The 23,206-nt window shown below is 33.0% G+C and overlaps 1 protein-coding gene across 3 annotated transcripts in view; it reads right to left on the reverse strand.

Annotated features, from left to right (window-relative positions):
- The window catches only part of LOC124368850 (KN motif and ankyrin repeat domain-containing protein 3-like), a 135,117-nt gene that overhangs the window by 28,597 nt on the left and 83,314 nt on the right, over positions 1-23,206 (reverse strand). For all 3 annotated transcript variants that reach the window (XM_046826296.1, XM_046826295.1, XM_046826297.1), the window contains 4 exons: positions 21,082-21,179; positions 16,464-16,544; positions 12,277-12,421; positions 9,310-10,513 (listed from right to left, as the gene is read on the reverse strand). In XM_046826296.1, coding sequence (XP_046682252.1) covers positions 9,310-10,513; positions 12,277-12,421; positions 16,464-16,544; positions 21,082-21,179 — 1,528 coding nt within the window. The remainder of the gene's footprint in view (positions 1-9,309; positions 10,514-12,276; positions 12,422-16,463; positions 16,545-21,081; positions 21,180-23,206) is intronic.

A 23,206-nucleotide genomic window follows, 5' to 3' on the forward strand; every position in this document is an offset into this window, starting at 1 on the left:
AAAGTACACAATACACACAACATTACGACATTTCATACATCTGGATTTATGCGCTGAGAAAGTCTTTATTAACATACCAACGAGTTTGAATTCTAGTTTTGCAGGTACACAGGCCGAACTTTACGTTTTTCAGAAAAATACAAAACGGCTCCAGGACATAAAACCTCTTGTATTATAAAACGGCTTCAGTACATAAAACCAGTTGTATTATATATATATATCATTATGTAGTGTATATTGTGTACTTTCACATGGTATATGTATCTTGCTGGAGCTAATTTTGTATTTTTGAGGAAAAATTCAACATATAACACGTGAAAGTACACAATAAACACAACATTATGACATGTAATAAATCTGGTTTTATCCGCTAAAATAGAAAACAGCTCCAGAATGACACTATATTTAATCATTTAGTGTATATTTTGTACCTTCACATGGTATATGTGTCACCTTGGAGCTGTTTTGTATTTTTGAGAAAAAAACTAAATTTTGGACTGTCTACTTGCAAACCTTGACCTCATTAGTAGCCTAATGAAAGAGTCTCAGTACATAAAACCAGTTGTATTATATATCATTATGTAGTGTATATTGTGTACTTTCACATGGTATATGTATCTTGCTGGAGCTGATTTTGTATTTTTGAGGAAAAAGTCAAGTTTGGACAATCTACATGCAAATCTGTAATTCTTTGTTCAGATTTTCAAATCCAACTGTGATGTGCCTTTTATGGTTTATTTTTGTTCTAGCCGCTGACAGTGTAATTAAATTTTAAATATTATTTAATTATAATAATTATAATAAATTAAAATAGGTTATAAATGTTAAATTTATATTTTTTTATGTAATACTACCAACCCATAGATTTTTATTTAGCGAACAGATTACATTTGTAAGTTTATAGCTAAGGTTTCAAAGACTGTTATGTGCCATTTTCTTCTCTCGCTTCGGTTAGTGGTAGGAAGTAGCTATGAAGTATATGGGGGTAGTGAGGTGAAACTGCTTAGTGGAATCCATTGGCAGTTTCACAGCGGTAATCCGGATTATCAAATTATTTTCTATCATGAAAGTTTTAATCTAAAGCTACAAGTGTATCAAATAGCCTAATAGTATACTCTATCCAACAAGCCTCATTTAGATTTAATTTTACTGAAACCTATTGTATAACCAGTAATCTGGACCCTAGACAATCAAACCAACAGAATCAAAGCCTGATTGACAAGTATACATTAGGCCTATTACTTCATACCCAAATGGTAGGGCTTAATTTCATTACTCGTGATTGATCGTTTTTACTATTGTTTTAATGGTAATTTAAAACATTTTAATTTTTGAATTAGTCGATAATCACAAATTAAATATTTTTAATGGTTTATTCTCAACTGTACTGATATCCAACATTTACTGTTGTTTATTAATCTAGAAACTAAGCTAAGCTTGGCAAATTTTTGTCTGCTTAAAAATATTTTTAATTGCTCAATGTTCAAACCCATTTACTTTTCTTAATACATCGAGATCGATGGATATCGATCAGATTGTTGTATATTAAAATCTTTGATCTGTTATTGTCATAGTTATTTGTCTAAATGTTATTTATTAATTTTTGTTCATTGCTTTGTTTTTTACAAGTATCAAGTCCACTAATTTTACTATTCAAATATTTTATTGTTCCTATAAAATGTTGATTCCTTTTTTGTTCTTATTACATACATACAGAATTTAAATGAAAACGAAATGTCCGTATTAAATAAATAAGCACCTTCACAATAACAAATATTTGACTTAACACTGCGTAACAAACATCTTCAATCCAACTGTCCGTATCTACAACCTCAATAAAAAATCTATCGTCTTTTGATGTAGGCTAAACAAAACCTTTTGTTTCCTCGTCTTTGGCATAGGTACTACTACTCTTCTCTTATTCCACACCTTATGTGGTCAGTTTTATTGATACAATTTTGGAATAGTTTTGGTCTGATTGATAATCTAGGGTCCTATTACTGTAAAAAATGTTCAGTTTATGCTACATAATAGGTCTAATTTAAGTTTACTTATAGGCTAAAAAACAATATTTCAAACATATTCAAATAAGACACACCTGTAAGATTCACTATGCCACACTGATTGTTCCTCCTGCATATGAGGAACCAAATCATTAAGATATTTCCTGTAGATACTAAATATTTATCTTTTAATAAAACTATAAACAACCACCACAGAATTAATGCCTTTTCTTGCACACAGTCTATGCTTTATAATTTTAATTAACATTTAGTAATATTTTTAATTGTGTGATTTCAATTGACTAAAATAGTATCATATTTACACTCTTAACCTAAACACAAACTGGTGCTTTATTGACAAATAGTAACAACAGGAATAGGGCAACCCATTAATTTGTTAGGGCAGGGATGACAGTTGGACAGCAATGGTGTCAAGTCAACGTCTAAATCAAACAGCTGTGAATGTGAACGTTAGATTTTAATCGCCCAACGGCCTAAAAAAGTGGACAAGGACGAACTTGAAATTTGTAGAACATTGATGATTAGACAATTTAAATTCTTACTCCTTGCATTTGATATAATTGAAGCCATTCTTTAAAATAAGATATTGTGTATTTTATGGGCTTTATGACTTCGTTTACATAAATATTTATATTTAAATAAACAATTTTTTTTGAAGTGAAAACTTCTTTAGGCGCGTTGAGCGTTTTGGTAGAGGGTAAAATCCTCGGTTCGCGTCACCGACATGCTAATGATACTAACCTGCATGAAAAAGTCAGTCTCGCTGTGTTTTTTAACCGTAGACTTGGCCGCGAACTACTAACCTGCATGAAAAAGTCAGTCTCGCTGTGTTAAAACTGTCCCGGCGGAGTATGAAAACAGACTGCGAAAATCAGTGACCTTTACGGCTTCCTCTCGCGATTTAAAAGTGAAGCCAATGTCGTACAATTCTGTAAGATGCGTCAAATTAAAGCTCTTAATATTGGCAATCTATTGGTTACATTTTTAAATATTAAAAAAATTTCGAAATAATTTTGATTATTGTTTACATTTTACATAGAGTTTACAATGACAAGAAAAAAGTAGTAAGCGAGGATTTTTTTTATTTTTTGGTCAGACAAAATTTGTCAGCGAGAAAGTTGTGTGAAAATAGATGAATATTTTTTTTGTAATTTATCATTTTTTTATTGGAAGTTTAGTTTAGCCTGTAGTAGCGTATGAAGTGATGAGTGAACGTTTCTGCCGGAACTGTAGTTGGCGCATTGGCTCACTGATACCGTATTAACTCAATAAATTAGTTTATTGTGCAATAAAAATACCTTTACGAAAGAACCAAGTTAATTTAACTAATTTATTAGTTTTAAAAATATTGTGGGTTTAATTGTTATTGCAATTATATACTTTATCCGTAGCAATAACTGTATTATTTACAACGGTGTTCAACTCACTGTTGTTCACTCGGTGTTTACTCACTTGTATTCTATGTTTAACTAACTATTAATATTGAGCAATTACAACATATTTTTATACAGATAAATGAATAATGAAAACAACGAATATATTTTTAAACATTTTTAATATTTGTACGAATATTTGTATTTAAAATTTAGCATTATTCATTTTAATTATGTTTTTAATATTTAACCTCTTCATCATGAAATGAGTATTATTACGGTATAAGATTTATCTTACTAGCGTGGTAAAATATATTTCTAGTTATTTGATAATATTTTTTCGTGGATTTTAAAATTGGAAAATTAAAAACGCGTCACATTTACAATTACAGATGTACTGCTACTATAACGTATTGTTAATTACTCTCAATTTAATAGTTCCGTTTTCACTTCTATCGGCAGTCCCACGACTGCTACTGTTTTTTTTTTAAATTTTTATTTATTTATTTATATTTATATTGATTTATTTTTAATTTTAATTCAAATTAATCCTTCGTTCTAGACTAGATTATTCGACGGTACACGAATTAATTTGTAATAATTTTTGTCTTGAGTTGGAAAGGTTGCTGCATAAAGGGTCTTAGCTTTCTTAACAAAATTCTTGTATAGCATAGTACATCGGGCATCGCCGATTTCCAACATCAAAGTACGCGTTATTTTGTGGCAACGAAGTGGCATGTTTGGTTTATAGGTATTAGAGCAAGTTTAGTTGGTACTGGCGGAAAGTCCTAAGGGAACTATACAATAACAGTTTACATTAGGCTAGTAGTTATGTTTTAAAAGAAGGTAATGAAATAAAAAATAGCTTGCACATTTAACAAGGCAGATACAGGAATATGCATTTACAGGTATATTAACTTTTCACCTCACCCCAAGTTAAAAGTGTATGCTGCATTGTATTCATTTAATTTATTTTTGTGACTTCTTTCACACTTAAACCCGTGATTGTTTGTTAGAAAGCCGTGACCAATTCATTGTTAATTAATCGTCACTAGTCCCACTATCAATCAATAACTGGCGATCTTCCATTTTTCTATTGACTTTCACGTCTCTGAATGTTGTCTCTTTTATAATTATTTGCTACTTGTTGCCAATTTAAAAATAAAAAGAAACTCACAGAGCTTTTCGTACTAGTATTTAATTTATAGCAGCTCATTCAGTTTTGGATTGGAGGTTATAACGATTATTGAGATTGAAATGTTACCTGTTTCCTCAAATAAAGTACAGGAATACATTATCTCTAATTTATCAAGTTTTCTTATTTTTACGATTATACTTTGTTCGGCTATAGTAAGTTGGCGGATTTTGATTCATTTCCTCCAAACAAGCACAGCAGACTGTTTACAATAATACACCGGGACATGAACGTTGCCCCGGCACTGGCAAAAATACACCCCACAACAGTACAAATGTAAAATGTAATTTTTTAGTTCTAATCCTGAATTGATTTCTCCTTGAGAATATATTTAAAATAAGTTCAGTGTCCTGGACCACTGATCGCTTTCCTTAAGAAGACAGAGTATTAGTACACCTTTGCTTTTTCATGATCACAACCACTGGAGGCACTTTGCTACTGTTGCGTAGTGTTCAAGAATGTATTTGCGAACCACAACTGTCTACAGCCTGGGATACAAATATAACGTTTGGTCATTAACATACTTAATATCCACGATCTCATAAGACTCGGTTTTAGGATTTGTCTTAACAAGCTCTTATTTCTCTCCTTTTCAACGGGATCGTTCCCTCGCCCGGCACCTGGGTCGCGGTGTCGCGCTTCCAACCGATCAGTCGAGGTGCTCGAAGACGAAGTACTAAGACCGCTGTTATTGCCTAGACTGTGAAGTGCCCAGGGCAGCACCACAATTTAATTTGTTGTGCAATCTTAACATGGCACGCTAGTTAGCCACCGACTGCGCATCTAAAGCTCCACTTTTAACATTTATCCAAAGTTTGAAACTGCATTATGAATAGCAATTCGTTTCACATTCATGAATCTGTCATTAAGTAAACTTAGTTTATATATTATATATATATATATATATACATATATAATCTAAGTTCATATATATATATATATACATATATAATCTAAGTTCATATATATATATATATATATATATATATATATATATATATATATATATATATATATATATATTCGTCAAATCATGATGGAAGGATTGTGAAGTAAACAGGATGTTTTCAAACATTTGCCATTGTCAGAAAAGACCATTAAATGTAAAGATAAAAGAACACAAAGAAAACACGAGAAGAGGGCTGACAGAAAGTAAACAATTTGCACATCATTGTTGGTCCGAAGACTATTGTACTGTATGAATTAGGCAAAAACTTAGCCAGAAATGAAGTTGGGAAGGGGGTCCAGACAACTGATACTTCCCCATAGTGGAGAGAGAGTAAGGCCCCATTTTGTTCCTTAAAAAGTTCTTGAGCAGTTTCTTTGTTAAAAACAATATTTCAGCAGTAATACTGAAGTATTTAAATAATAATAATTGTTTACTAAAAAATTAATTGGAAAAATTAAAAATTTGGGGGATCCGAACTCCTTGGATATTACATTGGGTACCTCATTTTTTCAAAAGGAAATTAATTGGGGCTTTATACATTAAATTAGCAAACCAACCATTAGTCAAACATCAGTTGAAATCAGGCCGTTTTGGTTGCCAATTCTGAAAAATGAATAAAGCCTAAAGTATCAAACAGATAAGAGATTTGTAATGAACCAATGCGGAAGTCACAGTATGGTTTTAAGAAGGTCATGTAATTTATATGAATTTTATAGTATCTTATATGGTTTAACTATAACAATCTAGGAAAATACTGTATATAATAAATGTTCAGACATAACATTTTTTAAATACAGGGATATATTCATTTTTCAAAATTTTTCAGGGGAATTTTAAACAAAATCCATTATAAATCGTTCTTATAAATCTATTCTACAAATGTTCATAAAAAATAAAATATGTAAATAAATTGGATAAGTCTGAACACCTTGCATTTTGGAGTAAGATTTTACTTTAATATTAACATTGGAATATTTGTTTATATGTTTGGAATGTTATTTTTAGATTTCTTCAATTAGATTGAATAATAGTTTTAGAAGGTTTCTTAATGAACCACCTAAGAGGTAGTAAGAAAAACCTGTATACAAAAATCCATTGGTGGTTACAGAAATCTTTTGATTACTCAGTGATTAGTAGTTTAAATCAGTGACGCACCCAGAAATCTTCTCTGGAGGTGTCCGAAACACCAGAGGGTCAGGATATGGAAATCCCCCATATTAGCAGGGGGTCAGGGAGCCCTTCCTTGCGAAATGTTTGAAATACTAGGTCCTAAAATTGTAAAATACAGTACTTCTGAACTAATAAAAGGAGGGCAAAGATCAGGTCAAAGTATATAAAGTTTACAGTAAAACCACTCTAATACCAATCAACAAGGAAAGCTTAAATGGGTATAATTAAAACCTTCTGTCACAAATACAATTATTTATAGTAAGTGTATTTAACTAAATTATAATTCAATCATAACATTAACGAAATAGTTAAGTTTAAATCACATTTCAAGACCAAAGATAAATCAGGATGTCTGCTCTCGATTCAAAAAGTACAGATATCTGAGTTTAAAAGTTGACTACAAACTAATAGAGCTATATTAATGGAAGTTATATTAAAATTTATTTGTTTATTTCTGTGTTTCTACACGTAAAACTGCAATCAGTAACTTCCAGCTTCTATATTGATAACAACAAAATTACTGGTTTTTGGTGATTTTGAACCAAATTCCAACTTTGAAAATTCATAACTAAGAAACTTTAATCCAATTAAGAGTAAATATTTATACAAGATAGATACACATGCACTGTAATTGTAATTGTGATATGTAAATTTGAGAATAGTATGAATAAAGTTGTTATTAAATTACCATTTTAACCGTGTAGTCCACAAAGTTTGGCATTGGCCACATTATGGAGCATAGTCATTATCTTAGGAATGGAATTTTGTAAATCACTAATTAAAACATTTAAATTTTAACACATATTAAATTGAGCAAGTTTTGTTAATTCACCGTACCCGGTATCTGCTCGTTTTAAAGCACAAATTGCCAGATTGCCCAGGGCGGTGTTGCCTCGTAGTGACAATGAATGACAACAAACTAACACAGTTCAGAAATGCTCAGAGCTCGGCAACTCACTCACTACTGTGACAACTAATCACGTCGTGACTATTGCAAAAGATAATTTTTGTACTGGTTACTCGTCTATACAGAGTTCAAGTTACCGCAAACCGAAAGTATCCTGTACAGGTTACTTTTTCAAATAATTTTACGATACAGATACTTTACACATTTAACGCCGTTCCTGGTATAAAGTACTCGGACTCTTAGTAGTTACAGTATATGGAACACGTACCTGTACCACTTTAGGAGCATTCTGTAACGTATGATTATAAATCAGTACGAGAACATTTTGTATTTGGTTACTGAAGTACCGTGTACATGTAGAAGCCAGTATAAATAGTAAGAACTAACCTCACTTTCGTGGTTGCTGCATGACAATGAAATTCAGGTATTTACGGTTTTGAAAAAAGTTGAATTATTATATGTGTAGTGCTGTGTATTTTGTAAATTAAAATAGTAATATGGTTTGAATTTATATATTTGATTGTGATTTATTTCAAAGTTTCAACATAAATGTTATTTTTAGTCAAAAATAAATTATTTATTTATTTACATAATTGTCAGAGACGCCTTTCAAGCACAATGCTTTGGCAAAGACTCCTCAATTATTACAAATTGTATACTAAACTAATTAAACTAAATTTCTAATATACCAATACACAACATATTGGACAATTATTTTTTTTCTTATAGCAAGTCGGATGCCTCAAAGTCCTGACAGAGAAGCCAAGCACTCGGCTACATTGTAAAAGCAGTGAGAAAGTAGATAGTCTTTTGAAAATATTTTGAATCTTGGAAGTGATTTTTCTTTCTTTATTGAAAGTGGCATATGATTGTAAAGTTTTATGCATGTATAAAGCGGTGACCTTTCCAGAAACCTAATATTGTGAATAGGATACTGGAGCAATTGAGAGTTTCTTGTGAAATGAGAGTGGTGGTGATTGTTATTAAAAACTTTTCTTGCTTCTCTTTAACGTAAAGAAGACTTTGAAGAATGAAAAGAGAAGGTAGAGGAAGTGTTTGCAAATTTCTAAAGTGCTTCCTGCACGGGTCACAAAAAGGACCCAAGTTGATCAGTCTTACCATTTTCTTTTGGATAAAAAACACTTCAGAGGCAGGGGAATATCCCCAGAAGATCCATATAATAGATGAGAATGAGCATAGACAAAGTAAACCTGTTTGAGAGTGTGTTTGTCAACACGTGAAGAGTGAGAAAGGCCAAAAACGCTTTACTAAGTTTTTTCAGTAACTCATTAATCTGGTGGTGCTAAGTTAGACATGAGTCTATTTTGATTCCTAGAAATTTTGTTGCTGGTACTAAGTTGAAATATGTTGGGAAAAAAAGGAATCACTATGGGAAGAATTTTGGTAGTTAATATGGAAATGGAGAATTTGAGTTTTTTCTGGATTAAGCTTTAACCCATTTGCTGAAAACCACTCCTTCATTAAATTCAAGTTCTCCACAGATGTCTCAACCCGCAGTTTGAGCATTTATGCACTTATTAGGTGTGAGATCATTTTAAAATAAAGTGCTTTTGGGAGGGAAAAGTCCCATACATCCCCCTCCGCCGCTGCGCCACTGGTTGGTATCTCTCAACAATTAAAAAGTACCAAACAAAAGTACCATGTAAAATCAGAATTATTCACGTACTCACCGAGTTGGTGGATCTGCAGGTGACGTCTGCGTTAAAGGCACTGCGAAGGTTTTGGTGTACGTGTCTTGTCTTGTGAGCTTGGGCTTGTCCGGGCTATTCAGCTGAGGTAGGGTGGTAGGCCTGGGAATCCTTGATACTAACGTAGCTGGTACTAAATGTTCTCGTGACTGATTGAGAATATCTTTCGCAAAATTCGTTATTGTATTGGAGCACTTGTCACAAACGTTGACACTAGACGGTTTCTGTGAAGACTCTCCTACAGCCGCATCCACCAATTTTCTCTTCACAGTATTCACACCGACATCCTTGCTTCGCCCCATCAAGTCCGACGTGTCACATGACTTTGTGCCCGTTATTCTGAGCAATGGTCCACACGCTACGGAACGAGTTCTGGGTTTCCTTAACGGAGATCTGTCGCTGTAGTCGAACGATTTGCTTCTGACAACATTCAGTGATGCCAGCGACAACTGTTTATAGTTGTCGTTAATATTAACTAAGGTTTTCGCTTCACTGATACATTTCTCACACTGAATCTCCGTGGTGTCGTCGGATACACCGATGTCTCTCGTTTCTGGGCGGAAGGAAACCTGTACGTCGCTGGTCCTGGGTACGTGATTGATTCCGAAGTCTCTCATCTGCTTTTCTTTGACAACTTGGACACCTTTATCACTTTTTTCAGTAATTTTTAACGTTTCACTTGGGACCAAAGTTTGAACACCGATACTTACAGCGTTGTCTATTTTATTACGTTGCAGTTTGTGTAGGAAAGTCTTTTCAAACATTTTGATAGCTTTGTTAATATTTTTGTCCAGTTCTATGTCTGAATATACCTGGTTGTGTAGTAAATCCGTAACCATACTATTATCTCTAACCTGAGGTTTCGTAATGATCGTTTTCAATGACACCATTTCTTTAGGAACTTGTTGTGATGGTACGTTTTTACTGAAGGACTCCGGGAGATCGGTGTGGCACACTCCCACATCTCTGGTCGAGACAGGCAGAGTGACATGACTAGTGCCGACGTCTCTGGTGGGAACACGGGGGCAGTTATAGTTGACCCCTACATCACAGGTGACGACCGGGGGCTCGGAGTGACTCACCCCGACATCACGTGTCATGGCCACACAGGACAGGCTCACATCTCGCATCGAAGCCTTCTTCGTTACTGCCACCTCCTCCACGTACGATGATTTCATTTTGACATCTGAAACACAAGACTCTATGTTTAACTGAAAATTTTAAATCTTTTAAAAAATCTAATTATTTGTTTAATGATTGTTATGATGATATTTGATTTAAAAAGATAAAAGGGTTTCAGACATCTGAAGGAAACAGGATTTTTCCGGACATTTGCCATTGTTCAGTGGTACAAAAATTTTGTTCCACTGAACGATAGCAAATGTCCGGAAAAATCCTGTTTCCTTCACAATCCTTCCATTGTCAAAACAAAATTTAAACAAAGAATTCAGACATTTGCCATTGTTTTTAGTGTTAATTTTTTAAACATACAAAAATGGCAAATGTCCAAAGTACTAAAAGCTAATATTGAGAATGTCAAATTTGATCTATTTAAATAAAATAATAATAAGTTATATGAATGTTTGATGGAATCATAGGGAATTCCTAGATCAAACTTAGTCAATGACTGACTGTCATCAGGTACAATGGATTAATCAGATTTTAAGTATCTCTGTCAGTCTAAAATACCACAGTCATGGTGATTTCAGTATGTATTGACTGTGTCACTGGGGTTTCATACCTAGAAATTCTTGTTAAATACATGTAAATTTAATTAGTAGTTTTTAAGTATTATTTTTTTTTAATAACCAATAGTTTAAAATTTCTTTCACACACAAACACTGTTAAATGTAGCTTTAAAATCAATAAAAAAACACTAACTATTTGCACTCCACATGCATTATAGCAGGTGTTCTATATGCCGCACAAATTTTGTCATTTATGACGGTCAGTGTTTGAGAGGAAGGGGTGAAGAGAGGAGTAAAATCAATGACATTAAAAGATATTGCTTTTGTTAGAAAATCCCTCACTTTCTCCTACCCAGCTGATTTGCAACCAAGTTTTGTTTCACCTTCTGTATAAATGAAGATTCAACAAGAAATTTCCATGCCTTATACCTACTTTACTTTTGGATTTTCAATTAAAATTAAATTAATCCCAGTTTAGTTGATCTTTCAGCGATATTATGCCATTATGCCACCTCTATAAACTAAAAATAAAACATGAAATGTTCCGTCAAAAGGAATAGTACATGTTTTAATCCACCACTCAAAAAATCATAAAAATTATAAAGCCAAACACAGTATTATTAGGACTAGACAAGTATTCCGTGTAAGTTACCCATTGATAACTACAATTATTTATGGTGTTAAAATATTTAAACATAAAACATCCTGTTAGCACAGCCCTCTAAATAATTGTAATCACTACATATATATTTGAGAAGAGAGAAGAAAACAATTATCTATCCGATTTAAAAATCTTGTCCAAACACTCAAATAGGTAAAACATGACATGTTTTAAATTCGTTAACCAAGCAAATTGATAAGAACCGGCTTTAATGACCATGATGGTTGTTGCCTCATAAGAGCAATATTAAACCCATGCACTTTTACGACCTTATTCTTAATCATAAAATTATGGGAGATACCCAGCCAAGTGCTTTTTAGTTTTTTTTTCAATATTTTTATAGATTATTGAGAAAAGGATCTCTAACTTTTAGGCACTCTATCGTTTAAATATTCAAAAAGTACACATATAACAAAAAAGACCAACAAGTGTTTACTTGCATCTTTACAACGAGACACATCCTGTAATTTTATGATCCCATAAGAAAAATAGGGGCGTAAAACTGATGTTTAACATTGTTCTTATGGTTGCTTTACTACAGCTGGTTCTTAAGGATACTAAATTACTCTTTATTACATAGATAAACATTACAGTACCTACCTGATGCTAGAGGAAGAGTGTAGTATTTATTATTGTTGGTTGTGTTATTGGTGATTTTCTCTATAGCATAGTCTTGTCGGGTTTGGCTCAGTCTAAGTGATTCTAATAATCTCCGCTTTTCATCTTTCAACACTGACAGCTGAACCTGTAATAAAATATTTCAACTTAGCTACATTTGTAAATAAAAACACCACAAAATTAATTTATATCTGTGATAATACAAGGGCTGTCAGAAAGTACTCCTTAGCTATCTCTGTACCCACGTAACTGCTACACAGAATAGCTCTCATCCATTCCTTTAATAAGTCACTTATCAGTCACTGTTCAGTAACTGTGTTTCTCAGCCTTCGCCAGATATTTTTCCCCTAAAAACTGACACAACAGGATGATCATAGAATTTTAATCAAGTTTTGTTTCAAACTTGGAAAAATGTTTTGGAAACTATTTAAGTGGTCTAGCAAGCCTTCCAGGAAGAACCAATGCCCCCCAACTTCCGTGAATTTGTGGTTGAACTGTTTTTAACCCTTTTAACCCCGACGTCCGTACTATACGGACGTCGTAAAAATGGCGTCAACTCCCCGACGTCCGTATAGTGCGGACGTGCACTTTTTATTACTTTACTGGCCACCTATTTCACCAAATGCTTTGAAATTTCACAGACTTGTGCACAAAGATATTTTGCATCGAAATATATTAGTTTGTAATGGTTTGACTTCGTATTTTGTCAGTCTGTAACTGAGCAATTGCAGTTCGTCTCGACTGACTGCTCACGCTTGTTGCAGACAGCTGTATATCACGTGGTTGTGAATATTCCGTTTTCTTCACAGTTTTAGGTTAAAGCACTATAAAGTACGGCAGTTAAAGTTTAGTTTATTATTTGTTTTATTTCAAAATGAGTAAAAGACATCGTTCAAAGTCTCCCGTAAGTGAAAATACAATAATTAGTAACCTAGTTGCAAATGGTGTGGATGTGATTAGTGACGACGATTTGAGTGATGGATATCTTGAAAATTTACATTTTGTAGTAATGTAAATATTGTTTTAAAACTTTTTTAAAATTTAGATTATGAACAGTTTTAGTTATTTTGTCAGAAATAACTTTGGTTTTATGTTTATTTTAATTACTGTGAATTTCAAAGGTCTTGTTACATTGCCTTGCCCAGAAATGGCAAAAAGAAAAATTTACACGGCTTTACAAAAATTGATGTTACTCCACTTGTAAATAAGGTAGGCCTATAATTTTTGTTTTCTTTTATTAAGGATTAAATATATCATAAAGTAAATGGGTATTTTTGTGTCAAATATGTTTTTTATCTATATGGTTTCCATGATCAAACTTGAAATTTTTTCATTTTTATTTATTTTTTATATATGTATATGCATTTAAAAAAATTACTTTCAAAATAATAATTTTATTTGTATATTTCTGTAAGCTACATGTATAAAGAAGTAAAACAAAAAAGAATTACCTAAATATCTTAAAAAATAACTGAGTTATGAATTTTTTTACAAAACCCTTACATTTTTGTCTGAAAATGGCTTGGGATTTCTGGCACATCACTTGATTTAATGGCCGGGGTTAAAAGGGTTAAAAATGGCTGCAATTCAGTTGAAAGTGATCCCTGTACTGATCGACCTTTATCAATGTGAATCCCTGAAAATATTGAACGTGTGTGGTTAGCATTCGTAGCGGACAATTGCTCAACAACACAAAGTTGGAGAAAGATTTGGACATACCAAAAACCATTTTTGTTGAAATTCTGCCTGGGACTTTGGGTTTGTAACAAGTGGTTGACAAAATTGTCTCTAAATTCCTCACCAAATACCAAAAGGAGCATTGTTTTGGAGTCACACAAGATCTGTAAATAACCACGATCACTACGCTTAAAAATAAAGTAATGGAACGATGATGAGACATAAGTCAAAAACATTTACAGCTCATGATCCTGAAACAAAAGCCTGGATCAAACCTGGAACCCAGTGCCCAGAAAGAGGTTGGCAAGTTCAGAGCAAAATCTTGACCATGACGACAGTGTTTTTTTGACGACAAAGTTGTAATAGACTATGAATACATTCTAGAGTTCCATGGAGCCGAAATATCACGAAGGAGTACTACCTCAAAAGTCTTGAGACATCTCAGGGAGCAGTGCAAACGTCCAGAATTGTGGATCAGTAAAGATTGGATGCTTCACAAGCATACTGCACGGACTTATTCCTCTCACATGATTGAACAAGTTTTTACTAAGTTCCACATCCTTCATACAGTCCTTATATGGATGGCTCCATGTGACTTCTGGCTGTTCCCAAAATTGAAATCTCCGCTCAAAGGATCAGATCTTGATTTGAAATAGTTGAAAAGGTTAAACTAAATGCGACGGCAGAGCTAATCGCGATCCTAATAGTATTTTTAAACTTTCTTCTCAAAGTGGGAGGACGTTTTAACAAGTGCTTTATATTCAATGGAAAGTACTTTGAAGAAGACAAAAGTTTGGTTGTGATCGGTAAACTAGTTTTGAGTAACATCAAAATATCAGATTCTTTCCAGACAGCTCTTGTATACCTACATCTTTCCACTATATTCTCCTTGTTTTATTTTTATGTTGAAGTGAACCCAATCTTGTGAGGATATCTGATAAATACACAAAGGATGATACTGTATAAAGTAGGTAACTATTAGAAATGCAAATTTAATCTTAAAACGTAATATAAATGTACGATAAGATTAATCTGAATTCAATCTACCAATACGCATCCTTATTCATCCACCAGTGGCATGCCTGTAAAGCAGTGAATTGGTGGTCACACGAAAAAATCTGTACTGAAGTGTTAGGATTTCCCGTCCTCAAAATTTAACTTATAAATAATTCAAAATTAGTCTACATTTTTTTAACCAGCCAGCATAAAAAACTAATATAATATATATTGAATGACTACAAATTTCTATATTTATTATCTCAAATCTCTTTGCATCTTTTTCCTATCAGATTACATGTTAATCTTAATCATTACAAACAAATTTAGCAGAATCTTTTTGATTTAAGAGAAAAATCCAGGGTATTGGGTGGAGGTTATATTTTTTTTCCTTGATCTTTATTTCGCACTGAAAGTTATAAAAAAATGTTCTAATGGTCCAAAACAATAAAATTTCGGTTTTAAGAGGAAGCGATTTTTGCAAAAATGAATTTGTGTGTGTTTTATTGACCATGTTCTAACGAACAGACCAAATTGTTCACCAAATTTGACATAAAAGTTGACAAGTATCCAAGTAGTTTTCATTTTTTGAAATGTTTTATAAACTGTATTATATTTTTACCCAAAATCCGTGTTTAGCAAAAAAGCTAAGTTTTCTAAAACCTACTCTAACAATGTTGACTAAACTATTTGACTAAATAGTGAGTTATATATGTTATATAGCTCACTTATGCAAAAATTGTATTTTTCTAAAGACGTTTATTCAAAGCATAATTAAAACATTTAAAAAGCAGTCTGATGTTGATGAAATTTGGCACATACTTATGATTTATATATATATAACTCCAAAAGTATTTTCATTTTTAAACATTCATGAATTTTAAAATAAAGAATTTTTTAAATAAAAATTTAAAAAGGGCTTTTGTCTAAAAAAGTTTTGTTTCAAGACTCAGATCTTTTGATTAAGGTATGTTCATCAGTAACGCTCCATTAAGCCTTTTACTGCCAACTTTGCATTTTGCTAAAAAAAACTGCCAACATGCACATTTGCACACTCTGCATGTTGGGCAAAAAACTATCAATGTGTGCAATAAAGTACGTCTATTTTTTATTATTGGCTTTAAACTTTTACCTTTTGCTTCGAAACTCATATAGTGCTTTGTCATTATAGTGCGATTATCATAGAGAAAAATAGTATTATTCTGTATGGATGTTATTTTCTTTACTGCAAATTAATTTTTAACGCAGATATTACATTTTAGTCGAATTGGGACTGGCAGTTTTCTCATGTCACAGGCACAAAGGCTTTTTAAAACTACTACAAAATGATTCTATCAATAAAAGGACTAAATGTGTAAAACAGAATAAACTAAATTTGTATTAAATGTTTCTATAGAGACAGATTTAATTTTGATATCATATAAATATGAAATCGCATTGGTATTTCAGGATAAATTGATACAAGTGTTTACACTTCTAGTTAATGGTGGCGTTACCTGTAATACAGGAATGACCTTCACTTGTTCCTCTAGTTCCTTCATCCTCTCCAGACTCTGAGCCATCTGTTCCCGTATGTTCTGAAACATAATTTAAAATCAGAATTAAAACTCCTTTGATTTTTTTACACTCATGAGTTTACTAAGAGAATAGTTTTTGTTACTTAGCTCCTAGAATAATTTTTGTATACACTTCTTCTTTTATTTCAACAGACATACATTCTAATCTAGAAGTTTGATGGCTACAATGGCTGCAGCTCGAAGTAATGCTCAGAAATGGTTCACAACTAATAAACTACTCTGCAATGAAATTAAAATGCAAAATATATTACTTAGCCTTTCTCAAAATGATCACCAATCTGTCAAATTACTGGGAAATTGTATTGATACGAAATTGAGTTGGAATGATCATGTTAACGGTTTAAGCTAAAAACTTTTGAGGTTTGCTTTTCTGCTTTGGAAGTTAATACCTATAATATCTACTGAGTACCTTAGGACAGCGTATTTTGGATTATTCCAATCACATATTGCTTACGGCTTAATATTATGGGGCTATTCTGTAGCAGTCTCAGATCTATCATCCAAAAAAGGGTTATTAGAACCATTTGTCATGCTGCACCATTAGATCATTGCAAATGTCTGTACAGCTACAAATACCTACCATAATTAATCTCTACATTTACCATATTATATTATACACTAAAGCAAACCTCAGAAACTTTTTCATTAGAAATCAGGTTTATACACACAACACCTGAAATAAAAATAAGCTTGACATTCCCCAACATCGACTGACCAAATTTGGAACATCCCATATGGTAAATTGTGTAAGATTTTTTTTAACAAGTTTCCAAAAATTTCTCATGTTATTTGCATAACTAATTTGAAAAGAAAATTTTATTTGCGGTTTTAAAATAATCCATTTTATTCCATTGACGAGTTTTTAACTGTGGATGTCAATATTCAGTTTTAAATCATTAGGTTTTAATTTTAAAATATATTTTTATTTTACAACTGTGAGGAAAATGTTTTTGAGTCTGTTAAATCTGTTTTTTTGGTTTTCCAAAATGATTTGTTGTGTTGTTGATTTGTTAGTTTGTTTGTGTACTAATATATTAGTATATTTTTTATGCTAAAAAGTGTATTGAAAATGCCTATTTCATTGTATCAACGGCAATAAAGATCTTACGTCTTATTTTATGGACATTAAATAAAACAGTGAATAAACCTTAAAAGAAATATCACAATAGAAGATCGATACAAACTAGTATCAAAATAACAACAGTAAAGTAACAAGTAATAATAACTTTACGAATCACAAAGCATCAATAGATAACAAATAGATGGTGAAGGAAACAGGATTTTTCCGGACATCTGCCATTGACCAGTAGTACAAAAAATCATTAACACTACATTTAGAAATCTGTGATCTGATCTCTTCTTCAGGTAAATAGCTAACCTAACACATAATTAAAATCTAGGTTAAAATTAACAAATCGTACCAGAGCGTTATGACACGCATAAGTCAGGAATCACAACCACCATGTTGTGTGCCAGTCGTAGGTGGTTGGTCGGCTGATGCAGACCTATTTTGACCTGTATTCTGTAGTTCAGTTTGAATAATTTAATGTTGTGTTTATTAAGTGCATGTTTTAGAGTTGGTGAAATTGATACACAACATGGTTGTGATTCCTGTGTATTAAACAGTGTATTAAAATTGGAAAAGTGTATATTTGTTGTAAAAAGATATTTTAAGAATGGTTTCAAGTAAGTAAGTTTCAAAACAAGAATATTGTACGTTAATATATTTCTTTCGAATTGGGAAAATACTGCTATTTTCATTTCAGTGTATTTATTTCTTGTGAAGTTTAGTAACATTCTTACAATATAATAGCACAAAACTTAATGAAGCCCTGATCTAAAAATAAAATATAGATTACATGTTAAAGAGAACCATAATAAAGAGGGCTAGACAGACACACAAAGGGTGCAGAGGTAAATTAGGAATGTAGTATGAAGTCTTTTCAGGGCCGTACTTAGCATTGGCGGGCCCCGTCACACCGCTTCCCCCCCCCCACCCACCACCATTATCCCATTGACGACATCTCATTATTTTTTTAACGATTGTAAGATTCATTCAAAGATATTGCTAAAATTAATTACGGAAAATCTTATTAATTGGACCATTTTAAGCATTGTATTAATTTTGTGGATTCTAAACATGCATAATAATTGGTTTATTATTTATCCGATATAAATTATTTTAGATATTAATAATTGTGAGGAAAATCTTTAAAATTAGTGTTTTTAATTGTTCTCGATAGAAGATAATTCGTCTTTTGTATTGACATTCAGTTATGATTTATCGGGTCAAACCGGATGCAAGTGTTGAGGTATTTGTTGTTTAATTGCAAGAACTAATATTGATTTTTCCGCTTGAATGCACAATGTAAATAACACGATCTAGATTGTTAAATAAAAAGTATGAGTGTTATTCTAAAAATAATAGTCACAGTTTATTCGAAGTTGTAATGAACTATATTACAGTTGAGCCTATAATAGCGTTGAAGTTATTAGATTGAGTTATCTCGTCCGTCGAAACTGTCCCTTTAAATAGATATTTTGCGGGGCCCGGCCCGGTACAATTGTCCGTAAAAACCGGTCTGAGTACGGGTCTGGGTCTTTTGCAACTGACATTTTGATTAGATTACAACAACAGAAGTCAGAAATAACCTTGAAAACTCCCACCCACTCTTGTGAGATAAACACGCCATATACACAGGTAAATATTTACTTTATAACGTTTTCTTCTAATTTAAATGTTAGTATAACTTTAGATCCATATTACCCAGATAACTAACATGTCTTTTACAACGTTTCATAATTTTTAAATTCAGAAGAAAAAGAAGAGGAAGAGAAACATAAAGAGTAAGCTGTTAAATTTTATTGACATTAATATAGGTACCAATTAAGATAGTGAACTTTGTTTTAAATTTGATACAATGTTGTGTAGTTGGAGATAGCATAAGCTTAATCTGTAAGTGATATAAGGTTGTGTCAGTAAGCAGTGTACCAACAGGTTGAAAGAACACACACGACAAAAGAAAGGCAACATTAGGGTGTGCAGTGGTGAGTTGGTTCTAATGTGTCAGAAACCGAATGTAATACAAAGTTGCCATCGAAATCATAGAGGTCACACTAAAATATTGGATTGTAGCTCCGGGGCAATTGTTCAACACAGACGAAGAACGTCCTGAGCCTGTAAAATAGGTCACAACCAGTGTTTCATGGATGGGAGTGCCGGTGGCCGAGCGGTTAAGACGTTGGACTTTGGACCTGAGTTAGAGATAACGCAGGATCAAATCCTGTCTGTGCTGGTGCTGTGTTGCACTTTTTATCAGTACCATCGATCTCGTACTGTATCGACTCTCCCCTTATTCTGTTTGATAAGATCCTCACACATGCCAGTGAGTGGCCCAGGGGGACGGGCAGAAAAAGACTTAAAAGTGGATCGGCCTCTTGTTTAAAAGAATTGACACATAAGTGATATGTAGAATTTCTAGATCAAGTGATTTACATGGTGCAAAAGTGATACAGTACTGAGATAACCATACATTAAGGCTGGTTCTGTCCCAGAAAAAATGTTGAACCAATAAGAACGTCTTTTCATAGTGCATGATCATTTGGCATGGGATTTGGTTGTCTCAGAGCGTGGAGTTCTTGGTGAGTTTGGGCTGGACATCTCAGCTGTTTATAGTAGTCGTGATTATGGCTCTCCAAGGGAGCAATAAGAACTTCAGTAATTGGAATACATTTACCACCAGACCTCTAGGGGCTGCACTAGTTCAGATGATCTGCCCATCTCTCCCACGTGTGAAACTCAGGAGGACTCAGTGTTGTTGGTACCAATGCCCATCCTATCACTCCTTCACCTCCTATTCATATCCTTACACCTTTATTCCTGTTACTCTATGATATAAAGTTGTGCATCTATGGTATAAGGTTGTGTACTCTAAGATATAAGGTTGTGTACTCTAAGACATAAGGTTGTGTACTCTATGAATAAAGTCGTGCACTCTATGGTATAAGGTTGTGTACTCTAAGATATAAGGTTGTGTACTCTATGATATAAGGTTGTGTACTCTATGGTATAAGGTTGTGTACTCTATATACGGTATAAGGTTGTGTACTCTATGATATAAAGTTGTGCACTCTATGGTATAAGGTTGTGTACTCTAAGATACAAGGTTGTGTACTGTATGATATAAAGTTGTGCACTCTAAGGTATAAGGTTGTGTATTATAAGGTATAAGGTTGTGTACTCTATGATATAAAGTTGTGCACTCTATGGTATAAGGTTGTGTACTCTAAGATATAAGGTTGTGTACTGTATGATATAAAGTTGTGCACTTGATGGTATAAGGTTGTGTACTCTAAGATATAAGGTTGTGTACTGTATGATATAAAGTTGTGTACTCTAAGATATAAGGTTGTGTACTCTATGATATAAGGTTGTGTTCAAATCATCTTTATTCAGGAAAAACACATAATACATTTGTCTATAATTCCAATGCAACTCATAGGTTGTGTACTCTATGATATCAGGTTGAGTTTGTACCTGGAGTGCACCCGCTCCGAGACCTGAAGCATTGTTGCCATTCTCCAGATCCTGAAGCTCTGAACTTTGCAGTGGGGAATTCGCCAGGTCTGCCACATCTGCAAACAGAATTTACAATATTACATTATATGGATTTATTGACATCATTAACAATAATTATAAATGTATTATCTTATAATTTCAGTTTGGAATCTTCTCTTCTTTAAATTAGGATGTGTTATGGTACAATAAAACAATCGTAATAATTAACACTCCATACTTTTTATATGGCTGAGTGTGATGCCCACTTCCAATATAAGTGAAAAAGACTCGTTACAATGAAATGAAAATTGACATGTTCAGCCACAAAGGCAGATTCCGAAAGCTCCTGGTTCGTTTTAGAATAGTTATTAAGTTTGTAATACTTGATTTAACACATTACGTACAATTGCTATAATGCAGTACGTGAAAATTTAATCATTCTGTTACGAAATACTAAAACAAATTGCAACATGATTTCGCATTGATGCCAGAGTATTATTAGAACATAGAAAGCCCACTGACTGGAGTTACAGAACTGTGCCAGTGATCTGTTATGTGCTCTCTAATTAGAAGATAATTATGCGTGTTCACACCCGTATACACATGCCTTCCGATTGTTATCTGCATGAAACTGATTGCCCAAATTCCTCCTGCAGTTTCTAAAACTGGACACTTTCTGTTTATGAATAACGAGTTAATTAGATGTCCGTGGAGTTTGGTTAAACTTTGGGATATTTGGGTTTTGAATTATTAACATCCTGCATTGGTTTCCTGCAAATTTGTTAATAGTTGGGAAACATAAAATGTATCTTGGCCAAACTTTCAAGGCCAACGTAACTCAATTTTTTGAAATTTTGAAAGCTGCCCCCCTGAGTTTAATATAGCAAGATACTTGAGGGAATTCAAAATTCCGATTTTATGTTCGTGTTTCCCCCTCCACCCCCCCCCCATCAAACACATCAAGAAAATCATTTTCTTTTTATTACATTGAAATGGGCAACGCGAAATCACTGTAAATGTTTACTCCATTTCAATGATAATGTGCATTATACCGATACAAAAAAAATAAAACTCATATAAAACAATTAATTAATAACAGACAAACTCCGATTTCTTTATTTATATTTCGATTTATTCATTCGGAATCTGGTTAAGAACAGTTAAATTATTGTTCTTGTTGAAATAGTTTATTAATATACAATCGGGAATATAAAAGGATTGTAAGATGTTGCAACTCCAGCTACAGTAGGTGTTCAGGTAGGCCTATTGTAAACGCAACGCTTTGCAGTTCCGATACAGGCAAAGTCAACTTGTCAACAGTGCACAATGTCACTGCCGCCAGATCTTTTGTATCCACGGTTAATATCCTCCACCTACGGATATCAACAAAGTATGGTTATTATGTTGTTAAATCGATCTGGTTCATTGGTTTCATAGTCATAGTTATAACTTTAATTGTAATACAAAACATCGATATCACTTTAACAATTATTTCAATACACTCTTTATCAACAGTAAGTCGGTCTTGTGATGTGGTTTTTTCACTGCCACCGAGCCAATATTTTACTCTTTGTACTGTCGTATTCTTTTTCTTAAAGGGAAAAAGGTCATTTATGATAAATTAATATGGAGGCCAAATCAATTCTCAGATTAGTATCCACAACTTTAATAGCCAATCTGCTTTGAAAATCCATACATGATATGGGTCTGATTTGTAATTACTTCCATCGAGAATGAATAGTATTCGAAACGCGTCTTTAAGTAACAAGAGATCTTGTTTAAACCTATTTCTTTTTCGGTTAGTCATCGTTTTATTTTGCGTAAATTTAGACCCGAATTAGAGCACATAGCCCCCTCCCCCTCTTGGATAAGCCACTTTTAAGACGTCTGCAAATAGCTTAAAACTAACATCTGCTGCACAGCTTTGATTGTGAAGAGCTCTATAAAAGCAAATAACTTTCATATACGATAATAAAAACAATTGTGTGCAAATTTTATGCCAAAATGATACCCTTATTTCATTATGAAACGAAAAAGGCACACGATAAATGTCAGAGATAAAGAGAACTAAAGGCCAAACTAGATAAGATAATCGTTATCTGGC

The sequence above is a fragment of the Homalodisca vitripennis genome, chromosome X, assembly GCF_021130785.1.
Source record: "Homalodisca vitripennis isolate AUS2020 chromosome X, UT_GWSS_2.1, whole genome shotgun sequence".
In the NCBI taxonomy this organism is placed as follows: domain Eukaryota; kingdom Metazoa; phylum Arthropoda; class Insecta; order Hemiptera; family Cicadellidae; genus Homalodisca; species Homalodisca vitripennis.